Source organism: Callionymus lyra, chromosome 3, assembly GCF_982586985.1.
Source record: "Callionymus lyra chromosome 3, fCalLyr1.hap1.1, whole genome shotgun sequence".
NCBI lineage: Eukaryota > Metazoa > Chordata > Actinopteri > Syngnathiformes > Callionymidae > Callionymus > Callionymus lyra.
Window position 1 is genome coordinate 22626874 of NC_141820.1, and position 26947 is coordinate 22653820.

Sequence of the window (26947 nt, forward strand, 5' to 3'; positions counted from 1 at the left end):
TAGGAACTAGGTTGTCATTAGCCAACAGATGACTTCTTAAGGCGATGTATTCATTTGGAATGTTGCCACAAATGAGATCCGACTGGCAATGAAGCTTTTAGGCTGCAGCTCCTGCTCCTCCCCTCAGCTTGGACTTCTTCCAGAGGCGACAGTTGACCCAGACAACATGCGAGTCCACAGGAAACCTTGCACCTGTAATTGCTGCAGGTCTGAACAGAAGCCTTGTGAAGCGACACCTATGCCGTAAACCTCACCGTCTAGATAACCGCTCGCCAAGATGGCCTCTTTTAGAAGAGAAATAAAAGCATGACTCTGGAAATATTGGATCGTATGACTCCACTGAAGCCACTATGGGATATTTGTGGCATTTTACTGTCCCAGAGAAGTAGATGGAGAGTAAGCGGTTTGGTCAACTGTTCCAACTTCAGAGGCACGACAAACACCTCAAGATCAGAACAGAGTTCGTCTTGATATTGTCGGACAAACGGAAGAATGACTGATCGTATTCATTAGCATTATTAAAACCAACAAAAACAGTTTGTTATTCAAGTTTATTTCAAAAAGTGTGCGTGAAAAAAAAACTTGAAATGTTCCTCATGTCCAAGCCCATCTCCCATGGGCTGTCAGCCATCTCCTGAAAAGAAACATACGTTAAGAAAAAGACCCAAAAAAATGATGTGATTATAAGACTAACGGCGCTTTGGCTTCTCTGCTGTAGGAGGTCCTTCTTGGCATGGCTTCTTCCACTCAGGAGACTTCCTCAGATATTCTTCAAGTAAATTCTGGAAAAAGATCAAATATCACTTAAACACATATATAATTAGTAAAAGCCTTTGGAAGGTTATCGCACATTGAAAGAAGATTTTATAAGAGATTAACCCACTGACTGGCAAAAAATTATGCGAAACCAATTGATTAAAGTCGAGAAAAACCGTTTCTCACCTTTGTTGAAACTGGTCAAAGATCAACCTCCATCGACTGGACCAGGTTCCTGTGACAAGAGAGACAGACGATGAACACCTGAAGACCAACCTGCTCTATTTTGGGTGTTTAGTTTTGAAAGTGGAAATTGACATCTAAAGTTATGAAATGCACATGCAGTAAGAAGTATGTATGTCAGTCAGTACAAATGTGTTTTTGAGTTGAGTGAGGATTTCAAGACCAGTCCAGGAGACCCGTCTAAACAAAACAGAACAAAACAAATTCACATATTTAAAACTTACAATGTTTCTAGGGGGTTCTGTTACGAAAGCGCACTTGGGACACCCTAACAAGGTAACACTCCTTGTACGGATGTTGACCTATTGAATTGCAGATTTGGTCTTCCAGCTCTTCTAGTGGAGGTACAGCGATCTGTGTGGGAACTTCTGACATCACACTCAGAGAAAAAGACAGTTTGTCCAATTTGGATGAAAGAAAATGGCTCACAGTGCAAATAATATGTACTACGGTAGCCTCTGGGGCTCAATTCCTTGCAGCAGCTCATCAGCAATGCCACTTACGGAGGTCGTCTGAAGCCCAAGAGCTGCAGGGTCTTTTCAATGATACAAGACAACTCTGGATACAGCAAGCAAAGTATGTCTATACAGCCTTGGATATTTGCTGAGTACAGATGAGACATTCTGGGTACATATATAGAGCAACTCGGAGAAGAAAAAGAAAAGAAAACCTCCCCCATGGTTTGTTTCATTAAATACTGAAGGTTCTTTTTTCTGTTAGGCATTTGTGAAAAATGTTATTTCCACAACTCCAGGTATTCTTTGGTCAAAGATAACAAATACCAATTTGTATACAGGTAAAGCAGACATATTCTTTTTTTTAATAACGAAACTGCTCGAGTGGATTTAATAAGATCTTTCACCTGCTAGAGATTTTCCGACTGAGGTCTGGGAATCCCCATTGTTACACAATTCTTAATGTGGAGGTGTGTGAACATGTGAATGTAATTAAAAAGGAGGTTGATGTTAATGGTGCTTAAAACCTATGAGGAAGTAAAGGCTAATAACTCATCAAACTGAACTGATATTATGTTCATACAAGACAGGGTAAATCAGTACCTTTGTATCAGTTAATTGGATCAGCAGCAATAGTTCTGTCCAAAGAAATGTACGCAATTACATGTTATACAATGTGTAGAAACAAGCGTCCAGACTGTGATGATGTCGACTTATTTGGCTAAATCAACACTGCTACACTGTTAACCTTCTTTAGACAAGGCAGGAAGTAATAGCATTGGTAATGAAGATAAACTTAAGAACGCTTTAAACCCATTTTCAAGTGAGATTCACTGAAACTTAGTGTTTGAGGATTGTACGAGGTCTGGGGAGAAACATTTTCTTCCCAAAAGTTTCTGCACTGGTGAACCCAGATTTACACCTAAAGTAGAACAAGCCACACAAACAAAAAGTGAACCTGAATTTCTTTGGTAAATACTAGCTAGCGAGTTCCCCCTTTTATTAAATCCTTCAAATGAGAACCTGAACTTGTGATTTATATTAAAAAAGATACGACAAATCTTTTCTAGAAAGCGTAGAGACATGGAAGTTCTTTACAAATAAATTCGTTCCAGCAGATCAGTATGATGTTACCACACAATGAGAAAGGAGTCGTTTGTGAAATGCAAAGCACAGAATATCAAAGAAAATAAATGTTATCAATGTTACCCATTATATTTAATTAGATACCTGATGCTAATGCAAGCAGAGGTTGCAGAGAAGAGATTAATGGATTATTTTTTAATAAACCAAGGACGTACATAGTACATGCTTTCCTTCTAGTCAATTCTTTAAGAACATATTGCAACAGTTTATTTTCATGTCTTAAGAAGGAGCCGTCTCGCCTGCAGTTGATACAAATCTCTGAAGCGAGAATTCTGAGCTGCTCTAGTAGAAGAACTCACATTTCTCCGATCCTTAAAACTCTGCACTGGCTTCCAGTTTCTTTCAGGATCAACTTTAAAATTCTGGTTCTTACTTTCAGATCTATTCATGGTCAGGCTCCTCCTTACATCAGTGATCTGATCCAGCCTTACACCCCAGCTCGGGCTCTGAGGTCTGTGGATCAGAATCTACTGATGAGGAGAGAAATCTTTTTAGGCTGTTGCTCCTAAACTTTGGAACAATCTTCCTCTCTCTTTGCGCTTGATGGATCTACTGACTCCTTTAAGAACATCTTAAGACATTCTTATTTGTTCAGGCTTTTCCTTGATTTTTTGGAACTCCTGTTGTGTCATCAGTTTTATCTTGATCTTTAAAGTATATACTTTATTGAAAATTGTTTAAGCGCTTTGTGACCCTGGTTTGGAAAAGCGCTATATAAATAAAAATTACTTACTTAAATGAATGTCGTTTTAAAAGCACCTAGGGTTTGTTAAGAAGAGCTAACAAAATGATCTATTAAGGAGTATCCGGTAAAAGAACGTAAAGGATGGTCAACACTTGTGGGAGTTGAAAAGGCACAAAAACATTTTGGTTGTGTTGCTTTGCACAAGACTCTTCAGACAAAGAACAAACTCCAGTGCGGAGCCTCAAAGAAAACCAGCCATAGATGGAAGAAAAGATGTTGCCATGGTCGCATTCATATGTAGTCACCACTTACTCGGACATCTAAAAACACACTGGTACGTTTGTACACAAACACACAAAAAGTACTATAAAACACGGCACCGGTTATTTTTGTTTACACACGCACACAGAAGGTAGAGAACAAAGGGGTGCACTGTGAGACCATTCTTCATGAGTGTGATGCCAGAAGCCCTGGAAATGTCACTCAGTGACATGACATGAGTGGGGACAAGGAGAAAAGTTCAATAGCAGAATCGGATGTAAACATGGATGAGCCACTTACCTCGTGTGTTCGGTAGGTCTGTGTAAGCATACCTCTGGCTGAAGTGCCAACAAGTCCAGGCTTTACTGTCCACTGACTTCTGCAGAACTACTCATCCTCAATGTAACCCCAAGCAGGGAAGAGCCTCAACAGTGGACCTGGGCAGCCTGTCTTTGACAAGCTGGCTGACAGCAGCTATAAGTCCTTACACTGTAACCCCACTCACACAGTTGAAACACACACCACCACTCCAGACACTAGATGAGCCTCAATTACGAGGTACGCCAAAACTAAGTCTTGGATGAGGATAGATAGAAGTCATCTCTTAGGTATATGTTGCCGTTATATTATTGTCCAAAGGCTGACTTGAAAACAGTGAAGCTTCAGATTTGCCAAAGGACTATACACCTGGGACCATATGGGAAGTTATTTATTGAATAAGTGGACATGTGTAGTAGGCCTTCATTCATCTGGGCTTCATCAAAAAGCAGATCATTAGGAGAGTCTGCAGTATTCATCGCATGCCAGTAAACAATATATGGCAGCAACAAAAGCAAAACTAAGATGGAAGGAGCAGCTGTAATGACAAATTGGGGATTTTCCCAAAGATTGTCGTGCTGCACTTCATGGATCCACATATTTCAAGAAGCATGCAGTGAGAAGCACCTTTTCAAATAAGTCCATTTCTTTGACCACAAACTAAATTTCTATAGAACTGTAAGAAGCTTTTTTGCTTTCTTTTTTTCTTTTTAAAGCTAATCATAGTTTCTTTTTCTGGAAGAAATGGTTCCACTTCACTTTGAAACAAAACATTTGGCCAATAAAGATTGAAATTAATCAACTTTAACTACATTTTAAGTCCCTTCAAAGTCCCTCAAAATGAATATAAACATCATTAAATCAGGTTCTATTATAATATTTTTCCACGTTTTTTTCCACTATCCATGATAAATGGATAAACTTTATTAACATTTAAAAGGAAATAATGTACAACAAACCTATCATTTTAGCTTAGTTCTAGAATGTATATTTAAGATATTGAGACTAACAAAAAAGTTAGACTTTAATTTGTCCCACACAATACATAGGCTTGCGTTTGTCTTTTTGCTCGACTGACCCTCACAACAAGCATGAACTGTATTTAATGCCACCCCCCAAAAACGCCTTTATAAAGTGGGTCTAAGTATACCAAGGATAAATAAATAAATGTTGCAAAAAAAGGGAATTGCTCATGTCTGTCAGCAAGTGGTGTTCCCAGAGATAGAGAATACGTACATACACTTTGGGTGAAATCATTTTTCAATAAAGTTTCCTTTGCACCTGATCACAATGTTAAATATATTTTTAAACAAATGCATCCATTTTAGTTTGCAAAAACCCATCAAAAGACTTTAGGTTTCACTACTTAACCAATTAATGTAGCATTTGAAAAGATTGCAGAATTCCTTGTCAATATTTTTTCCAATCTAACCAGAAAACACAAATGACAATCGGCTTCCAAATTGCACTGCAACGTTGAGGACCAATCCAACAACTATAGTCAGATGTTCCTTAAGACTTAAGCTGCTGATTTTTACCAGCGACTTTGACTTTCTTGGTTTGGTAAGTTCCTTCTCATAGTCCAACTTTATAGGCGATCAAACCTGTTAAAGAAAAGAAATTGCACACAACACCAACACACAGAGAAAACATTGCAGATTGTCCAAGGTTAAACTTGGATTTGGTTATGCACAAGATGGCCAAGAGGATATTTCGAGAGAGATTTGCTGATGTGATATGAACTACATTTACAGTATATGTAACCAATAAAGCACCAGTTTTGCCAATTAGATATTTTTTCTTCAAGTTTTATAAGAAGACATAATTGAACTTAATTGGCAAAGCCTTATCTGACCATTAGGTCACCGTTTGTTTGCAACAACTAAAACTAATGCCCAAGTATATCTTCAACATGATCTTGAGTCTGAACTATAAAAAAGGAAATCTTTCATTATTTCAGGAGATAAAATTGGTAAAAAAAAAAGAAAAGAAGATGGTACTTCACATACCAACAAACAACTGCTATTAATATATTTCTTAGGCCAACCAGCTGATGCTTTAAACCTATATTAGGCAAGACATTCAATTTGTGAAAAGGGCATTTAAAAACGAATAAACTTTTACGATAACTTGATATTTTTATATCAACATGTAAAATTAAAGATGGAGCTAACTAGAAAAAAAGCAAAGGATCATGTTTTGATTATTATAGATACAATTGCCACAAAAGAAAAACTGTATAAAAAAAATTATCAAATTGGAGTCTTTTTAATATAGAAAAAAACTGAATAGGTTAATTTAGTGAAAAATGTGTACAACTGCCTGATATCCGGATTAACCTGTCAAAAGAAAAGGTACAGCACACAAAACACAAAGAACGGTTAAAAAGGGTCATCTCCCAGTGGGAACAAGAAGACTCAAGATATTAACTTATTTGAGCCTTAAAAGGGCGACAAGCATAAAGTAAAATAGAGAATAGATTTCTACTGTTTTTTTTGCAACTAAAAATAATTTTGGACTTGATTTTTTTTATTTGGATCAATTATTTTTTTAGAAAGTATTCTATACAACTAAAGTTCAGACAGAATATATGCAAAGGGTACAATTATCCATTTTTGCGTTTAAAACTACATTTTTTAGTTAAGATTTAAACACTCCTTGGAGTCATGGAATTCCACAACACTTTAATTAATAACGTTTCAGGCTCAACAACTGACACGTACTGAGTTAGGATCCTAAATATATTATTTTAAAGTTTCTATCGATGAAAAGACATTTTGTTCCCACATTCACAATAGAGCATAAATTGCCAATGGTGAAATGGAGAGTACTTACTGTAGTTGTTCTGACATGTCAGGTCAAAAGCACCCAATTCTTTATGGGTTCGGGAAGAGATCAATTGGATATGGTTGATAAAAAAAAAGGGGCAATGAAAAAAAAAAGAAGTTCCAAGCTTGATTTACAAGGGCTGTAGAAAGTCATTTTAATGATTTATCTTTTATCAAATGTATTATATATTGGAAAAAAACAAAAATCGATCTATTAAGCAGTAGACTTGCACTTAAGGAATTAGCCCATCTCCAACTTCCAGTCAACTGATGGTTGAAAAAATGGATTTAAAAACTCCATAAGAACGTATACAGGAGCACATGGTTTCAAAGATTATCCAATGAATACAAAGTATGACTTCAGTGTTCACACCACCATGCATTACTGCGAAGTATCAGTATAAGGTTTTTCGAGAAAAAAAAAAAAAAAAAAAATCTCCCAAATGTCCTCAAATCAGAGAATGACAATGAGGAAGATCTGGGTTTGCAGTACACGAGGTTGGATGTGGTTCACTGATGCAGATAAGTTTGGGTGCACCAGAAAATCTCTGGGTGCACAGTATAAAAATGAATAGAGGTCCAGAAGAAATACCATACAATCAATACAACCACGGACGACATGTTAAAACTACCTGAATTCTGGACCCACGGGGCAGGTTTCTGGTCTCTACATCTGCTCTGACCACCAAAGACTTATTATGGGCAGTGGGTCAAACATCTGCAGTCATTCAAATATTTTTATTTGGCTTGTCAGATGAATGTCACTGTCAGTGAGTTTGTCCAGAAAGGACTGATTCACAGCTAATGTACCCACTACCCTGGTCTAGAAAGCGCTATACAAATAAGAATTACTTACTTACTATGACTGAAGACCAAAGGTATTGGGTGTTCCTATGGCTATGTGAAATTAATTAAAAATATCGATAACCCAACGCCAATTTGAAATATCTGATACATGAACATAACATTCAAGTTTTTTTTACATTGACAAATATTGTTTGCCACACAATAGATTTTTAGCTTAAAATGATGGCTATTAACTGAGAATGGGGTTTTCTGATGTAATTTTGTGGGCCAAGTGATAACTGAAGTACAGGTGCTTGTAAAATATGCAACAAAAAAAAGGCCTGTATCAGCAGAGTTCAGAATCCAGACGTTTGAACACATAAAGGTACAAAAAAAAGGATAAAGATTATACATAGAAACGGGTGGGCACCCAGAAAATCAATTTTATGCATCTGCCTAAAACTCTGGTATTCCACATAGATCAATGGATGTACCACTTTGATGGCAACATCTAGGTTAAAGGGCCCCTTAATGGTTAAAGCACAAAGATCTTAGGTTAATACCTGTTGTAAAAACCCATTCAATGGATGTGACTTGTGAGAGTTAATACTGTAGACAACTCAAACTTTGACGGACGCTTGGCCAACCAAGTGAGGCCCCAGCGAATAATTTGTCAATGACGCACTTAAAGAAAAAAAAAAAAAAGTACCATTTTACCAAGTGGCTTCGCGAGCTGATTCAATACTGCAAGATGCAAGATGCCGTTTTGTCAACGTGCCCCAAAGTAAGACACTGACCAAAATGTTGATCATGTTCACAAGTGTGTTAATGTGTAAAAATCTGTTGGCCAAGCAACATCACAATTGTTGGGATAACCCATCCTTGCATTTGAATTGTTTCAAGGACATAAGATACAATTATAAGTCAGCTTGTAATCGCCTAAAATCGAGACCATTTTTGACTTATGTGTATGCATTGAAAAAGATGGTCATAATTATTTGGGTCATACTGCACATTGATGTGTAGTCGTACATCAAGCTTCAACTTTGTTATACCATTTAACCGGCTTTCAACCTATAATAACCAATGATTATAGAAAGATTTGTTCGAATTGAACACATTTATTTTTATTCCACATGCTTCGAATGAAAATGTCTGGCGAAAAAAAACACAGCCACTGAATGCTTAAGGAAAGTGTGTTACAACAATGACGACTCACAGAGCACATCTAGAAAATAAAATTATACAAGGGATAAAGGGAACTAATGCAGTCGAGAGGTTTAGCTCTACTGCCAGTACAAAATAAAAATCAGTTTTCAAAAATGGACAAAATGGTAGTCTAGAGTAACATTTCATATTTTATATATCACAATGTGACTCAACATATCACCAATACTCAAACAAATGTTACTGCAAAGACCTTCATATCTAAAAACGTGGTTTCTTTGCAGGCCCATCAAACTCCTCACGGACTCTTCCAAAGTTATTGTTACCAGGTCCCATCCCCCTTGGACCACCTTGACTAAAGCGCTCATTGCGCTGTAGGGTGAATGCAACAGTGAGGCAGGTGGGTTGTTGGGTGGAGTATTGTGCATTTGAGGAATCGCACAAGTACCAAGTTCGTGTCCATATAGGGTGAAATGTATAATTGTATACGCAGCAGAATTACAACAACCAGCAGGAGTCACATCCGAAGGAGTTCGTTTCCAAAATGAAGGTCCGCAGGTGCCACAGGTAACATACGGAAAAGGAAGAAGAGGGTGATGGTTTCGTTAGTGAGTGCATAGCTAATAGTGATCTCCATGCATTCCATTTATATTGTCCGTTTACATCTAATCTAGGTCTTTCTAAATTCTGCAATTGGACTGTTTTAATAAGATCAAGCAGGCCTTTGGAAAGTGCTGATTGAGTTGATGGTGAGAAATTATGGGTGAACAATGTATGACTATTGTTCTGCCTTTAAGAAGATACTAGTAGTGGTAGGAAAACAATTATATATATATATATTTTTTTGTACTGTGGTTTACATAAAATACAGTACAACAAACGCCTCCATCAATGTGGTGACACATTCATTTCACTAATTGGTAATTGATTGCAATTAAATGGCAATAAATTCAGCATTTAAAATATCATGAGTAAAATAAATAAATAGTTAACTGAAAGAATGGCTGCCGGAATACTTAAAGGATATTTTTTGACAGATAGTGGATTTTTTAAAAAGGTGATAGAGGCATCAACATTATATCCGAGCAAATCATTTTAATTTTACAAGGTTATTCATGTGTCAAACTACATGACAGTAAATAAACAGTAAACACTAAATTAATTCTAAATAATGGAATTAAGCTTAATTCTCAGATAAAACTTAACCATATAAATTATGTCTTCAAATAAAATAAATAGCCAATATAGAACCTACTGACTAACAATATACAGTATGCATTTAATAATTACAAAGGTGAGAACAACTATATATATATATATTTTTAATGTAGAACATTAGCCATTCCCACCCCCATTTGTTGGACAATGCTAGTTACCAACTTGCTAATGTTGAGATATTTCTGTTTTACTTTGACAGAAGTACAGGAAATTGTGAAAATTTGACACCCAGTGAAGCAACAAAACAGCCGTTCGTTCTCTGAAAAAAGTATTTGGTTATCAGACAAAGGGACATCACGATTCGTCAATACATAAATATTGCAATAACACTGCCACCGACAGTCGCTGTAAAGCAAACACAGATTTATACTTTTATACATATAACCCAGCCCGTCAAACAAAATTGTTTGAATACGATTCACAAAAACAGATTTTTCTCATGCAAAAAACTTGCATCCTTATTGCCGTTATGGCATTTTAAATCCAGACAAAGTGGTGCAAAACAATACAACTTGTCCCTAAAGCATGTTGTTTATCTAAACTAGCCTGAACCCCCGGTCAAATATACAGCACTTTCACTTACAAAAGGACTCATATTTTACAAAAATAACTACCTTTTTACCATCAAGAAGTCTTAGCTAAGACGCTACAGAAATAGGATATTACATATATATAATATACATATTATGGGAAATAATTTCTCCTTCGGGGATGAATAAAGTATCTATCTACCTTGGCTGGATAATTATTAGCATTATATGTAATGGGGTAACTGCATTTGCTTTACATTGACCCAACAGCTGCATTGGATTGCCAAAACAATGTTAAAAAAAAAAGTTCTATTTCTACGCAACATTCATGTAATCACTGCCATCACTAGCATATCGTCTTCATAAAGGAATAAATCGTGACATCCCTACATGTCCTGGATTCATTGAAAATTCCATACACTGTTAAAATGTAGATTAAGACAAACAACGTTGAAAGTCCAAAAGTGAGTCAAGGTAAAGGCAAGTCAATGTACACATCCAAAAGTAATAGGTAACACCAGCAACCAGTTCAAACAACCCACATATTATTTGGCTTTTTGTTTGGTTCTAGTAGTTTAGCCCTTTAAAATGCCCTTTGTGTTTGAAGCACACAAGGAAACCAAAATATTAAGTTATTTACATCACTGAACCCATTGACTGAAATAATGGCTTTTACAATGTAGTCCCGGATAATGAATATAAGCATAGCCAAACCTATTGCAAGTAAAAATGCTTTGCAATCCCACATTTTCTTTCTTAATTTAAAGGGGAGCTACAGCTGCTTGTGAAAGATATTCAGTATTTCCACAAATGCAAGCAGCCTACATGTGTACTGGACACCTGTCACAAAACTTCCAAGTTGGGTGTTCATCTGTGTATCAACACGATGAGTGCTGGGGCTGTGTATTGGCAAGAATGTGTGGCGATACGATATATTGCGATATTGTAGGAACAACCATATATTGTTTATTTTAAAGAAACACTTTCCGGCTTATACAGCAAAGACATTTTATTTTAATTGAAATATATTTTATTTATTATTTTTAGAAAAATTAATAAATAAATAAATTTAGCATAGCATCTACTGACACTGCTAGCCTTTACTCAACCAGCAATAAACCATTTATTGGATCGAGGCAAATAACTTAAAATTAACACCAACAAGAACATTAGTTATCGTTGACTTTCATGAGTCGACTGAACGTTTCTCTCGTCTCAACAGCAAAGTTAACTACTTTGTTTTGTTTTGTCTTTCGCGTTTGATCCGAACACTGCTGCTGTGAGCCACTCCACCACTGGAGCCGTCGTGTGACGTCAGTGCAAATACTTATTCCTGATACCTTAGATATACAATAGCCCTGTATCAATATAAAAATATTGGGATATAATGTTACATTCTTACACCCATACTGGGTGCAGACTGTGAAAATAAAACATAAGACATAAGCAATTGTGACTGAATAGACTATATTTGAAGTAGACCTAAATCTGTCTACCAAAATGTTTTCACTACATTGTTGTGCGTGTCTTGCTGGTGCTTTACAAGAGACACAACTTGACCCCTTTGCGTGAGGAAATGGGCAAAGCACAATAATGATTTATGATTAAACCTTTGACAAATAAAAATGACAGGGCATGTCATTGGACCGAATATGAATATATGGGACAGATTATGTGCTTTATGCTAAAGTTGTGCATGTGTGACCAAGAAGAACTGGATGAACAGGACAAAAGAAAAGCTGATAAGCAGACCAAAAGATGCAAAAACATCTTTGATAAGTCAATAAGTAATGTACTCATCATATATTTCTACAACCACTGCTAAAACAAGATTACCCACAAGAATATTTCATCAAAGTCAGACCAAGTCTTAGCCCGTCCCCTTCAGTCATTTCAACTGATAATATACTTTTTATATCAATGATTGTAAGCCCGACACCATTAACCTGCACTAAACTAACAGTTGTAGACAGATAGAAAAAGTAGGTGTGAAGTTTTGTTCTAGAAGAACAAAAGTCATTCAAAGATATCATAGATCACTACACAGCAAATATTATATACTTGTCATATTTGTCATGTTTTACAACAGAGATTACAAACTCAGACGGTAAAACGGAATCAATATACAGATCCCTTCAGCAACAATACAAGTTGGATGTCATATTGCCAACGCTCCAGAAAAAGTGCCTATCCAGCTCAGAGGACAGGACTTGCAAAAACATTCCGAGACAAGGGCTAGGATGAGAAGATTGCTAGTTAGTGCAGATAGACGGGTCATGGGCTTCATATCAAAGAGCTGTTGAATTTAACAGAAGGGGACTCAAGCCATTAACTTGCCTTGGAAACAAACTTGAGCACAAAAACCATTTGCCATCCCAAGTGAGTAACAATACTCCACAAGGTCAAAAATGACCCTATTATGATGAAGTTACCAATTAAATTAAAGCCAAACATGAGCCGTGTCAATGAAAAAAATTCCCAAAAGAGGGATGCATTACCATGTCGCCGAGTGGAGAGGAGGCTCCCATTCCTTGTTGGCCTTCGAAGCCAAGACCACCCATTGGAAACTTCTGGCCATTGGCACCAAAGGGCATATCTGCAAGTCAATAAAAGACAGCATGAGCATTAGAGATGATTTTTGGGGCTATAATTCGGTTCAAAAACAATTTCAATACGATTTTATTCGTAATGATTGCTGATCTAAATTCTGATCATGATATGAGGGCATATGGACATGTTTGAGGATCTTTTTCCACCTTTATCAAGTTGTTGCAAGAATTACCAGTTGTGTTAATGGTAATTCTGTAATAAAAAAGAAATGTCGCCACAATTCAGCCTTAAGTGAAACAAAAGCCATCTGTCAATCAGATTTTTACAGCGATTCTTAATCTTAGCACATGAGAATCATGAGCGTTAAACCAATCGTTTTTTTGCACACCCCTTATGAGCATAGACTAAACAGGCCATGTTCAAGAATTTAAGTGAAATATTTTAACGATACATTTTAAATACTCTAAATGCAGGCTGGCATTAAGAATAGAGAATATTTAATCAAATACTCACCACCCATGTTCATGTTTCCGCCACCGCTAAGTCTCATCTCCCTCTCCATCTGTAGCAGGAAAAAAAAAAAAAAGAGACAACTTTCATTAGCCAGATATAATTGAAAAAAGGATTAAGTAAATAAACTTATTCCAGATAGTGATTAATCAGGAGTGAATTCTGTTTATATTCACGTCAACTTACATCCATAAAGTTTCTGAAGCCGCCTCCCTGCTGACCCCGCATTTGCTCTTCAATTTCCCTCTTGCGCAGCATCTCTTCTTCCCGCCTCCGGCGCTCTTCTTCTTGCCTGTTCACAGAATAGTCATGATGACAGTCGCAATGAAGGGGGAAAACAACAGCCACAGGTGACAAGCTTGCCTTATCTGCATCTCCTTTCTCTTCTGCATTTCTTGACTGTGAATCTCTTCCATGCGTCGCAGCTCCTCCTGTCGCCTAAGCAGGTCTGCAAGGCCAAATATCCAAGACAATTTTTAACTTGTACATTTACAAAACAGCCTAACTGAATGATAAATAAACACTGAGCATTAAGTGTGGAAGGTTTTCTTTGTACCTTGTCTGAGCATGTTGGCCTGATGCACATGATAGGCATCATCCATCTCGCTCTCCAGCTTCTCACGAGCTTCACGCATGTTCTTCTCCACCTGCTGCCTCTGCTGTTTCTCCATTTCATCCAGAGACTTCCATCGCTTGGAATAATCAAATTCAAACGTTCCTGGACACGCAAAACGAGGGGGCTCGTCCCGTTCTCTGTCAACATGAACACAGATGTCATTAGATTAGACAGACTTTATGAATCCCTCAGGAGATCTCCTTCTGGAAATGTCAATTAGGAACTTCAGTTATATTGAGCCATTGACTAAGGTCGGGGGTCAGTGCCTTATTTCATTTTGCTCCCCCCCCACCGCTGTTGACTTTTCTACCAGCTGTCACCGTTTACGAATTACCTCCAGGCTATTCATCTTGAAACATCTGCTACATTGTTCATCTCAAATGGTAAAACACAGATTTCTTTCCTCACAGCAACTAAAATAGCATAGCACTGTCGCGGCTTTATTCTACAGCATGTTGCTGCTATAGGACTTGCAAAGACGACACCATAAAAAAGACAAATTTCAAAACGTACGCCTGATATCTGGGATTCTTTTGTACCAGCTTCTCTGGCAGACCATCATCATCATCACACTGATCAAGAGGCTCCACAACAACTGGTCTGGGTGACCTAAAAGAAGCAGAACAATCATAAGAATTAAACATATTGTATCGATACATTATAAATAATGTGTGATCAGTTAACAATCGTTTCTTACGTGGTAAGCAGCAAGATGCCTTCATTGCACCGATCCAAAGCCTTTCTGGCAGCCGGTTTAGAAGCAAACTCAACAATGCCTTTGCCAGTGGACCGCCCACGTTCGTCTACGATGACGATGGCCCTCTCCACTAACCCAAACTGGCAAAACGCCTCTTCCAGGAGTTCATTGGAAACAAACGGGGAAAGGTTCTTCACAGACAGAGCAGCAGAGTGGGAGGCAAAGCGAACACGCAGGGTTCTTCCTTTCATTGGTGTTTCATCCAGTTCAGCCTTCGCTATCTCTGCAAGTGCCCGGGACTCCTACAGAATGATAAAAGGCTGGTTTTAGCCTTGCACAAAACTTCAACTTCCAATTTCTCATATGCATCATGACATTTTGACAGCTTTTTAAAAACAGCACCACTTTAACTAATATATACTGTTAACTCACCAAACGAATGAATCCAAAGCCTTTCGCTTTGTTGATAAAAACTTCACTGGGTTCTCCGTACTTTACGAACAGATCCCTGAACTCCTCCTCTGTGATGTCGTTCGGCAAACTTCCGATGAACAGACGGCAGCGTTGAGTGTAGGGCTTCTCACCAGGCTTCAGCAACATGGACAGTGTGGCTTTGAATCCCTGAAACGGTTTTTAAAAAAGAGAAACCGTGTTTATTTTTCTTGCACACACACACACACACACACACTTCACAAATGATACATTTGGATGAATAGAAAACTGGCAAATAACGGCCTAGTGGATTAGGAATACTTAACTAACAATACTCATTTGAATTTTAAACACGACGGTCGTATAAAAAACTTGAACCAGCATCGTTGTATTTAAAGGGGGGTATTAAGTGGAGACATTTGTGTAAAAAATAAGCGAATCTAAGCAACACTGAAACATCTTTGACGACGTCACACACACAAAGCCGGCCATTCTGCCCATCCCCCCAACCTGCAAAAAACAAGTCACTGACCTACATTCGCAGATCTTTAAATACAAAATAATGGCCGTTGTGACTGCTGACGTTTTAAACGGTTGTTATAACATGTCGAATACTCGAATTATAGTAGCTTCAGACAAAACGCGACGCTTTCGTCACGCCTAAGCTAGTTCTTTCACACAAGATGGCGGCCCACGAACAAAGGCTCCTCAGTTTCCCAACATGTCTGAATAGAAAACACACACCTGGCTCTGGACTCCTTCGCCCCCGTTGTTGGCGTCAATGTTCTGTTTAGGCGGCTCGTTGTTAGCCTTCATACCGGGCCTCTGGTTCTGGTGGTTCCCCTGTCTCTGGTTGTGTTGCGGCCCTTTGCGTTGGTTCTGTTGATGGGGACCAGGACGCTGGTTCTGCTGTTGTGGGCCAGGACGTTGGTTCTGTTGCTGATGTCCAGGTCGCTGGTTCTGGTGCTGAGGTCCAGGTCGCTGGTTCTGTTGCTGCGGGGGACCAGGTCTCTGGTTCTGTTGCTGCGGGGGACCGGGTCTCTGGTTCTGTTGCTGCGGGGGACCAGGTCGCTGGTTCTGCTGCTGCGGAGGAGGAATCGGTCTCTGGTTCTGCTGTTGTGGGCCAGGACGCTGGTTCTGCTGTTGCGGACCGGGTCGCTGGTTCTGCTGTGGTGGTCCTGCGTTTGGTGGGATCGTCTTTGGACTTTGTTGTGGGGCGATCTTCTGCTCGTTTTGTGGTGTGGTCGCAGGGCCTGGCTGGGGAGTAGCTTTCGGGCCCTGCAGGGGGGTTGTTTTCGGGCCTTGTTGTGGAGTAGTAGCAGGCTTAGGTGCCTGTTGTGGGGTGGTCTTGGGGCCTTGCTGTGGAGTAGTCGGCTTTGGTCCCTGTTGTGGGGTGATTTTCGGGCCTTGCTGTGGGGTGGTGTTCGGGCCTTGCTGTGGAGTAGCAGGCTTTGGGACTTGCTGTGGTCCGGGATTACTTTGCGGTGGTCCTGTCGGTGTTGGTATCTGGTTCTTGTTGGTCTCCGCTTGTGGACTCGGGGTGGTCGGTACTTTCGCTGGGGTCGCTGCCGGGGACTTGATGTCCTTCTCCGCGGGCTTCGGCTGCTCCGTCGCCGGGACCTTCATCGTCAGCGCCGGCCCTGGAGTCGGCGGCTGCGGCGGACCCTGGTTCGGCTTCTGGTGTCTGGGCTGCTGGACCTGTTGTCCTCCGCGGTTGAAGTTATTGTTTCCTCCTCTGCGATTCTGGTTCTGGTTCTGGTTCTGAAATGGATGATTCCTGAAGTTGGGATTTCCGAAAAAACCTCCGCGAATCGGTCCAGGTCCACCTCCCCGGCGTTGTTGAAAATGATTCATCCCCATCCCGCCGAAGTTGTTAAATCGAGACATGATTGTGGTTTAAATGTTTTTTAAAAAAAGAGCTGAAACGCTGCACATACGCACTGAGCGTGACTGTGTCGACGACTCAAAATGGCGACTGCTTTAAAGATGGAAAAGAGCAAGGAGCGACTCTCTCACGAAGGGAGGGGCTCTCATCGCTGATTGGTGGATATCTGCATTTCCCATCCAGCCCTGCGCCTTTGTGTATGTATTTACTTTATCTTAGTCCCCGTCTTTCAAAACGGAAGTAACAAACTAAAAATAAAATGACATTAGTAAAAAATTAGTATTTATATTTTTTCTGCCCATTGTGGTAATTCTGTATTAGATTATTTGTCGCTCAACCGTCTTCCAAACGCACTACTGCTACCCACTGGCAGAAGCGTGACACTCAGACAAGAAGTTAGAATAAAAACATGGTCGTCAAATACGTGAGTTAAATCTTTACCACTTTCAACTGTTCTTTTTTCTAGCGAGTTTTTGAGGATATATGCACATGCATATATTTAAGCATCTCCTGAATCTCTAACGGGTATATAGCCATCATCTGGAAGTTAAAATAAGTATAGTCTTGTTTATAATCTTATACACAAGGCTTACCCCCTTTGTTTTCAGACGTGAAATGCAGGAGTTCCCACCTTGATCATCCTTCCCAAGTCATATCCCCAATTACTACATTCATGAGGCTCAATGGTTTTCTTCCTCTTTCATTGTCCTTGTATTTCAATCTTCAACATCTTGCGACAAAAGGCCTCCCTTACTTTATCTCCAAACTTTTCTTCATTAGCTCTCTGATATACTAAAGTCTGATCTTGGAGATCCCGAAGAAGATTGCAAGAGGGATTAATAAAGTCCATCCGTCCATCTATCTATCTATCTATCTATCTATCTATCTCCTTTGAAAAACATATAACCATCATCTCTCCTGCTTTTATCTTAGATTTCTGTTCTCTAAACCAGCCCAGTCCATGAGGCATTTATTACTGGGATGCAAATAAAGGAAAATTAATTCAGTTCTATTGATTATCACTTGAAAAAAGATGGTATTTTAAAGTAACTTCAGACTGTGACAACACACTAATTTCAGTCAAGATAACTCAAAAAGAAACCTGTAAACTATTGGAAAAATGTTTTTAATATGAAGGTTAGTCCATGAATATAATGCCCACATTAAACCGGTCCACGGTGCAAAAAGGGTTGGGGACCCCTGACCTCAACAATTCAGGTTTTTTTTAATCCTGCCTAGGTAAAAAAAAAAAAAGTGACGAGGTTGCCACTGTATGACTTACTACATAAAAACCACTCAAACACTTTTCCTCCAGTCTTTAATCTGTTTGGTCATTCTTGGAAACATAACTTGTCTTACCAGTTTTCTCAATGCAAATCCTTAAAACACAAGGTGAGATGACAGCAACAATAACAAAACACAATGAAAGACAAACAAGGTAAAAAGTTGTAGCAACATCATAACTTAGAAACATCACAAAGTCACACATTTGCAAGAAGTATTATTTTTAAATAAAATTCAAACGAGCTAAAGAAAGGAGAAAATGTAGCAACACTTGCGGACTCATCTGAGAGCTAAACAAGATAGATGACATTCATTGAATAAACAACAATCAAATATCCTTCTTCTAACAGGAAAAACAATAAAAAGGGTTTAAATCAACTCAAAGGAAACAGCAGGACAGCTGATAGTTATCACATGTGAAATGGATCCTAAAGAATAGCCATCTTATTAGAACTCGGAAAAGGAATAGAAGAGTCGTTGAAGCAAGTATAAGTCAAACATAAACGCTGTTATGGCAAAAAGCAGGAGGAAGATCAATCATGTACTCAACATATTTACACCTTACTGAACACGGTGTGAGAAGTGAACGATCACAACAGAAGAGGACTCAAACCAACATCTTTAACTGCCTGTCTGATTGAGATGATGAAGGTTTGGTTCTCTCTGGACAGTCACTGTGGCCAATTTACAATTGATCGCAGCTACTACAGCCTGAGGGAGCGAGAGAGGACATTGCAATAAGGCTAGGAGCTCCACTTTTGAAGTGACAGAAGGCAGAAGGACGGTAAATGAATTGACTGTGGCGGGTGAAACCGTGAAACTTGTCAGGTGTGGCCACGTGGCTCGAAGCTGAGGAGGGTAAATAAGCTAACATAACACGTTTGTCCCGGGTCTGTAGAAAAGATTCTGATGAAACGCATCAAAGACATCATAGAAGAGTGTTTAACTCTATAATAGTGACTTGAAGTTTTAGAATCCAGATGTGGTAACAAGCACTACATTTATACAGTCTGTGTTAAGCCATGTTTACACCCATGCAAGAGAAAACTGTTGCAAAGAAGTGATGAAGCAACATGAGGTAAATATGAGTCAAATGAGAGAGGAACTAAAAGAACGATTTGATGCATCCCTCTGAATCCTAACGATAGAAGCAGCCGACGATTTTTAACGTTGACGTAACTGCTGGATATGTGTGTCGAGACTATGGGCAAAAAGTTTATTTTATTGGTACTTCATGTGGTTGATGTGTGACAAAGTCAATGCTCATGGCTCTTTCCTGTGGGAGGACGTCAAATCAGGGGTGAGAGGTCAGGAATGGTCACAGTTTGGAGTGAGGTCAGATCCGAGGCAGGTACCTCTCAATAAATTCCTTTACAGTTGCCATCTCCTGGAAAACACACAAGGCAATGTCAGATATGTTATGATGAGAGCAGGAATATTTATTCTATAGTTTATATAATTTTATATTATCAATTAAAAGGGTTAAAATATCTTCTTACCTAGAATGTAGTGAAATATGTTTCAATAATACAGCACACTATTCTTGATTTTGCCTAAACCGCTGCACTACACCAGACCTTAGCATCCTCATTCTGTTCAATTGAGTTCAGAGCTCATGGGGAGCTGTTATGTCCAAACTGACCTTCATTGACAAGTTCAACTGAGCTGCACTTCCTGTTCACATTGTGAGGAGACTGGAGATTAAATTATTCTGTAATCATCAGCTTTTATTTGCTGTCAAACCAGGAACTCAAGTGAGCTGATGTTACAAACTCACAACAGTACAGAGAAATAGAATGATGATAATTAGAATAACTTCCCAATAGAAGCCGTAAGAAGAAAGCGTTTACCAGAAAAGAAAATAAAGATTACAATGTCATGGGTAAAAGGTCAAGTTTAAAGATTGCAGATTACAAAATATAGTGGAATTGTTCAATAGGTACAAAATAAAGTTGAAAATAAATCGTAGTTGAAAATATGACCGTTTCCATTATTATACCATGTCTTGTGGCAGATTTACTGTTAATTGAGATTAATTAATCACAATAGAGTCTCTTATTAATTTGATTTATTTAACTAAGTACACGTTTTACCGTATTGTAAGCGCACTGGATTATAAGGCCTAATATCAATGAACGGGTCTAGTCTTATAAATATATCGCACCAGGCATATTTTGTTCTACTGCATGACTGATGAAATATGTTTACCGAAGTCTTACACCGTACACCTCATAAAATCAGTTAGAGGTCAGTAAGCACAACTAGAATTAATACATTAGAAACACAGTCGATTTTTCCGAAAATTTAAGGTTTTTAAATGCGTCTCACTTTCATTGAAATACAGTATATATATAAAGTAAGTTTCAACCCTGGGCAGGGAAGTAAAACACAAGGTGTGTCAACATACCCAGCATGTTATACACTAACCTCATGAGAGGACGAGTGGGAGAGCCCAGGAAAGGTTTTAAAGGTGATCATTTGAGGGTTGATGACTGTTTTCAGCTTCTCGGCCGTCATGGCACCAAACGGCATGGGGATCCGGTTGTCGATCTCACCGTGGCACTGCAAGATGGGAATGTTCTTGTGCCCACTGGACACCTAAAATGAAAAGACAATTCAGTCACTGATACTGTATCGATATTCCGCAGCACTGTATCCTTTATTTCAAGCGATGGCTTGCAAATCATATTTTCTGTGTTATGATCAATAAAATACTTTCGTATTTTTTTTTTCAATGGACATTCATGCTGTTTGTTTTTGTTGCAAATAAACTTCCAGTCGCTAGATGGCAGCAGTTATAATTATTATTAACTTATTTATTCATAGCAATACTTCTTATTAGAGCGACACAGATTTAACACGGTATCTTGAAGTCAAGAACATATACTGTAGGTCAGATTACGACTGTGGCAGAGGATAAAACTGTGTCAGTACCGATGGGAAACTCCTGTGAAGCGGTAACCAGCAGCTCAGAGCCACAACACCAGCCAGCTGATGTTTACAGGTCAACGCTGTATACAAGGACAAGGCCCCGCCCTAGAAAACAAATGACACGAGAGGTTTGCATTTATTCAGCTTTAACGCGGCACCTTATCTTGACTCGTCACCCCACCTGAGAGAAGCCGCCCAGGATAATGCGGTGAGGGGGGATCCCGTTTCTAATCTCGTGATCGATGATGGCCTTGACTGCAGCAAAACATTTGGACAAAACATGTCAAATACTTTGACTGTTGACCTTCGACGGTCCACTTACTGTCTTCTGCTGCCTTCTTGATTCCAGCCTCGTCCTCTGGAACATCAGGGCTCAACCCCCTGAGATCGAACCTGCACCCGAACAAAGTTTAGAGAGCTGTGGTCTGGCTCAGAGCATCACGGAGACTCACCATGCCGCCATCATGTTCCTCATGTTGAGAGTGACAGGGATGTGCGGCCTGTGCACGAGAACAAACACGCGACATGAGTAAAGGGATAATTCAATAAGACATTGAAGACGGGAAGAAGGGGAACATACGCGTGGGGGCAGATGTACTTGATGTACGGCAGCTGGATGGACGTCATGGTGTCTGCCCACCCGTGCCTGATGGACCACATAAAGAAAGACAGTCTTTGTCTCTGATCTGATCTGAGTTCAGGACATTTAGAGATGCAATGTATGAATCAGGAACTAGATACTTTCACATGATGTCGTCTACCGGAACATTGAAAAAAATTGAAACGTCACTTTGTGTTTTATCAAATGAGTTCAAAGTACAACTTGATTTTAAAAATAAGTTTATATACATGCAAACCACCAAGCTAAAGGACACGGTCACAGCTGATTTTTGTTTTACTGTATCTTTAAGCATCGACAACGATGAAAAGAAGCATTGAGTTATAGTTATTCTTCGTATACAAGTTAATGATATTGTATGGCATCAAGACCTCAATCAATTTATTAGGCTTTTCTCTTCGATTTAATATAGTTTATATCGTATGTATACCAGGTATCAAATGCCACAGAGGTGTAAGTTTTAAACAACCAAAGGAAGACTCACCCTGTGTCTCCTAAACCATGAAGGAAAATCACCTGTAAGAGAAGCTCAAATTCAATGACTGATCCCAAACCCATGCAATTAAACATTCCTAAATAAAACCCCATTGAAGCTGAAATCATCAGAGGACAGAGGCTGTGTTGCATCAATAAACAGACCACATTACCTCACATATTCCAAAGGGCTACTCCAGGTTTCTCTTAGTGAAACAACTGTTCAACCTGACAGATACTCTTGAACAGGCTCGGCTCTTTCACCCGTTACGTACATGAACGGTGAGATGAGGTTTGCCTCTAATTAAATACAGAACCATCCCAGGGTGACAGGCTATTATTCAACTTTTACAGGGTGCCATTTGTTCAAAGCGATATCGAACGAGACCTAAGAACCTCCATTCACTGTGTCTGCATGGTTAATATGAGTTGTCAAGTAGAACCAGAACCAGAAATGGAGGATGGATGAAAGCCAGAGGTTTGTCGACAACCCTTCACTTTCTGCAGCCAAGCACAACAAGTCAGCTCTTCGATCTTGTCATTTTTACATGTCATAGTAATTATATGAGACATTTGTTCTGTTTCAGTTTCTTTATGTGTGAATTTATCATGTTTACTATGATGAACCTTTTCATATAAAAAAAAAAGGAAATATATTCACTTTTAAGGTAAAGAAAGATGAAATCAAATGATAAATTAATTAAACAGTATAAAATACATATATAAAAATAACAACACATATGGAAGATAATACACTTGTATCACAGAATATCACAAGCTGGTGTAGAAATATGGCAAAAATATTTTACATCAATATTTTTCAACTGGTTACAATAAATGTAGGATGATGGAAAATAAGCAAGATAAATGTTGTTACAGTTTTTTTGATTTTCAACATCTCAACGTCTCATTTAAACCAAAACTAAGACTGATCATGACAAAAGCCAGGTCCTCATTAAACAGTAGTTATCAAGGATAATCTTGGCAATGATTGTTACTACCTCGAAGGATCCATCACTGGTCAGTCAATTGGGATCAATTCTACAACATATTTTTGGCCTCAAGTAGCGCATCTTGTCTTCTACCAAGATGATTGTCTAAGACAGCAAGCAGATATACGTTTTTGTGGTTGTAAAGATGCTTTGTGGTTGTTTTATCTTGCCATAGACAGGAAGAAAGTGTGATGCAGCACACCGATTCAAATTGAGGAGGTAACTAACAACAATTCTGTCCAACCCTAGTCCCACCGACGCACACCAATAACTACCAGAACTTCAACACAAACAATGATCGCACAACTCACCGCCGCGGTCTCCTTCTCCGTCGCGGACACTGTCACGGCCTCGGCGAGCAGTGGGACAGACATGTTGTTGCCACACATACAACGTTGGAGGTTCTGAAGAGAGAGAGAGAGAAGAGGAAGAAAACCAAGATCAGCTGACTTGAGTTCCAGAGTAACATAAAGTATGTGACGCTGAACAAAGAGCTTTTATTCACAGACACATTACGGACTTTTTTTTAGCACATTGGCTTAAAGTTGCGGCATGTGACGTTGTTTAATGCATCTTTACGATCGAACAAAAGAGACTCTCCAGCATGTAGAAAACATCTGACGAGCACAAAATTGAAATTTGTTAGTGGAAAGACATCGTTTAGAGCAGCCATGTGGAACTTCCAACTCCCTCTGAAATATCACATTTATCCATTTTCCACTCTACAAATAAGAAACCACTTTGACTTCTTGTATGACACAACATGACTCAGTGTGTGTGTGTGTGTGTGTGTGTGTGTGTCAGTAGGACCAGAGTCATTTACCTAATGAAACAAGCGACCTGACAGGTTTTTGGCAGCAAACCTCCTCCCTGCTGCACAGTGACTCAGCCATGATAACAGGATGAGATCTGTCTCTGATTTTTAAAGGAAAGAGAGGAAGTAAAAGCTCTGGTTCCCTAATGCACTTTGACTCTTCCCGCTGATGTGGGACCAGCAGAGACAATGAGATGATTGGTTAATAGACTATGAGGAGACAAGATGATGCAGCAGTTAATGTGTAAACCTGCTGTGGTGTTAAAATTCCTCTGCTGTTAAAGTACTTTGTCCTGTATGAGCGTTGACTAGCGACACATTTGTGCACTTACCCATAGTTTCTTTAGGTGATTTAAGAGACTTGATACATTAAGGAACGGCTACTTTGACCTTGTTTTTTCATTTTAGTGTGATTTGAATTGTGAGAGAAATAAAGAGAAATAATGTAGGGAATGCCTTTACAACAAAAGTCCCATGTTCTTTCTTGTCCTGAAAAACATTCCTGAACAATGAATGTAAACTTTTCTTTGGGCCGAAACCAATGCCATAACAAAGGAGTTTTCATTGACAGATGCAAAAGGCTGCTTGGATACACAGCTTGACTTTGTGTTGACACTCCCCTCATGATATGAGCACAGACACCATCAGATTATCTCCACAGGAAACCATTCTGATGAAGACATGCATGCATTCCAAAAAAGATGCTCCACTCCACGTCTGTTGCAGATCACCAGCTTTTTACAAAATATTTCTTAGAAGGGTGTTGTCTGTTGAAAACATTGGGTGACACCTGCACATAGCTTCCCTCACATACATCTCCTGCCTTAAAATACTCCTTACATTCCTTAACTACTCACTTCTGTACTAACTGTAGGTAGCTATAAGTAAGTAAGTAAGTAAATTTTATTTGTATAGCGCTTTTCCAGACCAGGGTCACATAGCGCTTAAACAATCAAAACAATATTCAATAAAGTATATACTGTAAAGATCAAGATAAAACTGATAACACAACAGGAGTTCCAGAAAATCAAGGAAAAGCCTGAACAAATAAAAACGTCTTATGATGTTTCTTGAAGGAGTCAGCAGACTATTTTATATATATACATACATATATATATAGATGGTGCTGATCCTCATCCTCAACCCTGTTAACCTACAAAACACATTTCTGTTCTTCACCATAGAGGAGCATTGAATGCATCTTGTAGAAACATAAACTTAAAATGATTATCTGACCTGAAAAAACACAACTATTTTACTAGTTTACTCTGATCTACTGACCTGGATATAAAAGTGGTCATGAGAGTGAAAGACAAGATAAGGTTAAAAATAGTATTGGAAATCTCGTTATTTGGTCAAGGTTGTTCTCTAAACGGAAGTCATGACGTACTTGTTTGGTGAGTGAGATGCTTAGACAAACTTGACAGCTTTGTTAAACAAATAACAGCAACAACATGTGCGCATGCGCAACACCAATAACATTTTTTGGGTCGATTTTTTTTTTTTTTAGAAGGGCGGCAAAAAGGATTATATGCGGCACTGAGTGACCCCCCTCCCGCCCCTCCATCCTCCTCCTCCTCCTCCTCACATCCACACCAGATCCAACAGAACCTGATGCACCGCCTCAGGATAACGGTTATGCTAACGGATGTACAGATTATTAAACGTGAATGGCGTGAGATGTTGGCTACAAAAGAGAGATTATCATCGGTCCGTGGAGGGAACAACCGGTCAGAAGACACTCATAGTTAATCCCACACAATAACCCAGACGTAGTAACACAGTAGCTAACCTCAGATTAACCAGTCGTCTCTTGTACCGGCGTCCACTTCCGTCCACTTCCGTTCCGCTCGGGATCCAGATAACACTTTACTTTTTTTTTTAAAAGAGTGACGTCGATATATTCATTACAAACAGTGCTGGCTCTTTGGAACAGTAAATACAATCTCTTAGCCCTGCAGTCTTCAGTCCACCTCCGAACGGAACTTCCGGTACTGTCCGTGCATAGGCGAAGGGGCGGGGCCTGTTTGAGTGACGTCACTGAAAGACCACGCCTCTTTCGGGATGTCAAGTTCTCATAGTAGAAATTTAAGATTTTCAAATATGAATTTTCTCTCCAAATTAGGAAAGATTAGTAAGGCAATAAATATTCGAGTGTAAGGGGAATTTGTCCTTTTAATTATTATTTTTTATTATTGTTTAAGTGCTTTGTGTCTAGAAAAGCGCTCTATAGTAAGCAAGTAATTTTTATTTGTATAGCGCTTTTCCAGACCAGGGTCACAAAGCGCTTAAACAATCAAAACAATATTCAATAAAATATAAACTTAAAAGATCAAGATAAAACCGATAACACAACATGAGTTCCAGAAAATCAAGGAAAAGCCTGAACAAATAAAAACGTCTTAAGATGTTTCTTGAAGGAGTCAGAAGATCCATCAAGCGCAAAGAGAGAGGAAGATCGTTCCAAAGCTTAGGAGCAACAGCCTGGAAGGATTTCTCTCCTCTGATCCTGAACCGTGTGCGTGGAACCATCAGTAGATTCTGATCCACAGACCTCAGAGCCCCAGCTGGGGTGTAAGGCTGGATCAGATCACTGATGTAAGGAGGAGTCCGATTAATTACTTACTTTTTTTGACATAGAGCACTCTATAATAATAATAATAATAATCTCTCTGACATATACCAACTAGAACACCTGGACAAGTAAACATTCGAGCACAGGACACATTGTCGGCAAGCAGGAAACCAGA

The 26947-nt window shown here is 39.0% G+C and overlaps 2 protein-coding genes across 5 annotated transcripts; both read right to left on the bottom strand.

Moving 5' to 3' along the window:
- Positions 1–536: 536 nt before the first annotated feature.
- On the bottom strand, positions 537–17178 carry sfpq (splicing factor proline/glutamine-rich). Of its 3 annotated transcripts, none has more exons than XM_087787088.1 (12): positions 15943–17178; positions 15199–15387; positions 14767–15068; positions 14583–14678; positions 14010–14206; positions 13817–13901; positions 13640–13745; positions 13457–13505; positions 12892–12989; positions 943–991; positions 695–782; positions 537–634 (listed from the first exon to the last, which is right to left on the bottom strand). In XM_087787088.1, the coding sequence occupies exons 1-10, from the start codon at positions 17083–17085 to the stop codon at positions 965–967; spliced, it is 2292 nt and encodes a 763-aa protein (XP_087643214.1). In that variant the 5' UTR covers positions 17086–17178; the 3' UTR covers positions 537–634; positions 695–782; positions 943–964. The 3 variants fall into 3 exon arrangements, with proteins under 3 accessions (XP_087643214.1, XP_087643213.1, XP_087643215.1); XM_087787087.1 differs by having other exon boundaries at positions 943–9017; XM_087787089.1 differs by lacking the exons at positions 537–634; positions 695–782; positions 943–991; positions 12892–12989 and having other exon boundaries at positions 13471–13505; positions 13640–13737; positions 13809–13901.
- A 1206-nt stretch (positions 17179–18384) lies between these two features.
- Positions 18385–26183, bottom strand: lypla2 (lysophospholipase 2). Of its 2 annotated transcripts, none has more exons than XM_087787092.1 (10): positions 26001–26183; positions 23695–23787; positions 22402–22433; positions 21879–21944; positions 21751–21798; positions 21621–21691; positions 21480–21553; positions 21302–21403; positions 20795–20965; positions 18385–19754 (listed from the first exon to the last, which is right to left on the bottom strand). In XM_087787092.1, exons 2-10 carry the CDS (start codon positions 23770–23772, stop codon positions 19704–19706), a joined length of 693 nt encoding a protein of 230 aa, XP_087643218.1. In that variant the 5' UTR covers positions 23773–23787; positions 26001–26183; the 3' UTR covers positions 18385–19703. The 2 variants fall into 2 exon arrangements, with proteins under 2 accessions (XP_087643218.1, XP_087643217.1); XM_087787091.1 differs by having other exon boundaries at positions 25990–26183.
- Between the last annotated feature and the right edge of the window lie 764 nt (positions 26184–26947).